The 987-nt window shown below is 42.5% G+C and overlaps 1 protein-coding gene across 1 annotated transcript; it reads right to left on the bottom strand.

The window, feature by feature from the left end:
• Nucleotides 1-29: 29 nt before the first annotated feature.
• LOC118757153 (alkaline phosphatase, tissue-nonspecific isozyme-like) lies at nucleotides 30-669 on the bottom strand (the record flags this gene model as incomplete). Its single annotated transcript, XM_036491890.1, has 3 exons — nucleotides 609-669; nucleotides 233-552; nucleotides 30-167 (listed from the first exon to the last, which is right to left on the bottom strand). Coding segments are annotated over exons 1-3 (519 nt in total), but the record flags the coding sequence as incomplete, so codon positions are not given.
• Nucleotides 670-987: the final 318 nt, after the last annotated feature.

Raw genomic sequence — 987 nt, forward strand, 5'->3', positions numbered from 1 at the left:
CAATCGTAAAGTGAAGTGAGGTCGTTGGCCGGATCCATGGAGGCTTCACAGTCATTGTAGTTCACCTTTGGACCAACGCCCAGCGAAAGAATGTTGGTCTTAACGCCCGTGAGATAAGCGGTGGAAGTGCAAGCGGAATCGGCCACCTGAGCGTTGGTGCAGTACGTCTAAAATAGCGGAATGTGTTTAGTGACTGAGCTGTGATTATAAAGAAAGAAGAGTGAAGACTCACTCTGCTCAAGGCGGTGTATGGAAATTTCTCGAAAGCGAGCTGTGACTCCTCACCCGGTTTGCCGTCACGCTGTCCCTTAAGTATGCGCGCGGCTGTGATTGTGGTCAGTGACATGCCATCGCCCAGAAAGAAGATAACATTTTTCGCTTTGTTCGTATTTGGTTGCTCGACCAGACGTTTTTGAATTTCGACACTCGCCATTTTGCGCCAATAATAAGGATCCAGTTCCTCAGTGGGCACAGCCGAATTATCTGTAGCCATGCCATTGGTCAACATATTTCTACGATTCAATCTCTCGAAAGAGAATTCGTGAGGGTCCCCTAATAAGAGTTATAACGGTTAGAATTATTGTAAAGAGAACTTGAGATTTGCTTACTCTCTGCACTGGCTGCGATTGCGAGTGTCAGTAATAGGATCTGTATTCCAAACCTTAACATTTTGCTAAGGCTAGTTCCACTTAAGTTCTGGATGGGTTTTGTTATGTTTGCGTGGTGTCTACCTTTGGTGGGATTACTTGCACCGATTTCTAAGGATTTCCAGCACAAGCGCTAGGGCCTAATGGGAATTGTCTTTCTAGTTTTCGGTGGCGTGCTTTAATGATATTTTTGCTTATGCTGTCAGGTAAATTTGTTATATGTAGATATCTATATATTTATATATGTATAATCAGATACTAGAAATAAATTGCTTTGTTAACTTTGGAAATTAAAAGGACATGGTGAAAAAAAATGCAAAAAGGGAAGACTTAAGAAAAA

The sequence above is a fragment of the Rhagoletis pomonella genome, unplaced genomic scaffold (assembly GCF_013731165.1).
Source record: "Rhagoletis pomonella isolate Grant_MI unplaced genomic scaffold, Rhpom_1.0 Rhpom_scaffold_14847, whole genome shotgun sequence".
In the NCBI taxonomy this organism is placed as follows: Eukaryota; Metazoa; Arthropoda; class Insecta; order Diptera; family Tephritidae; genus Rhagoletis; species Rhagoletis pomonella.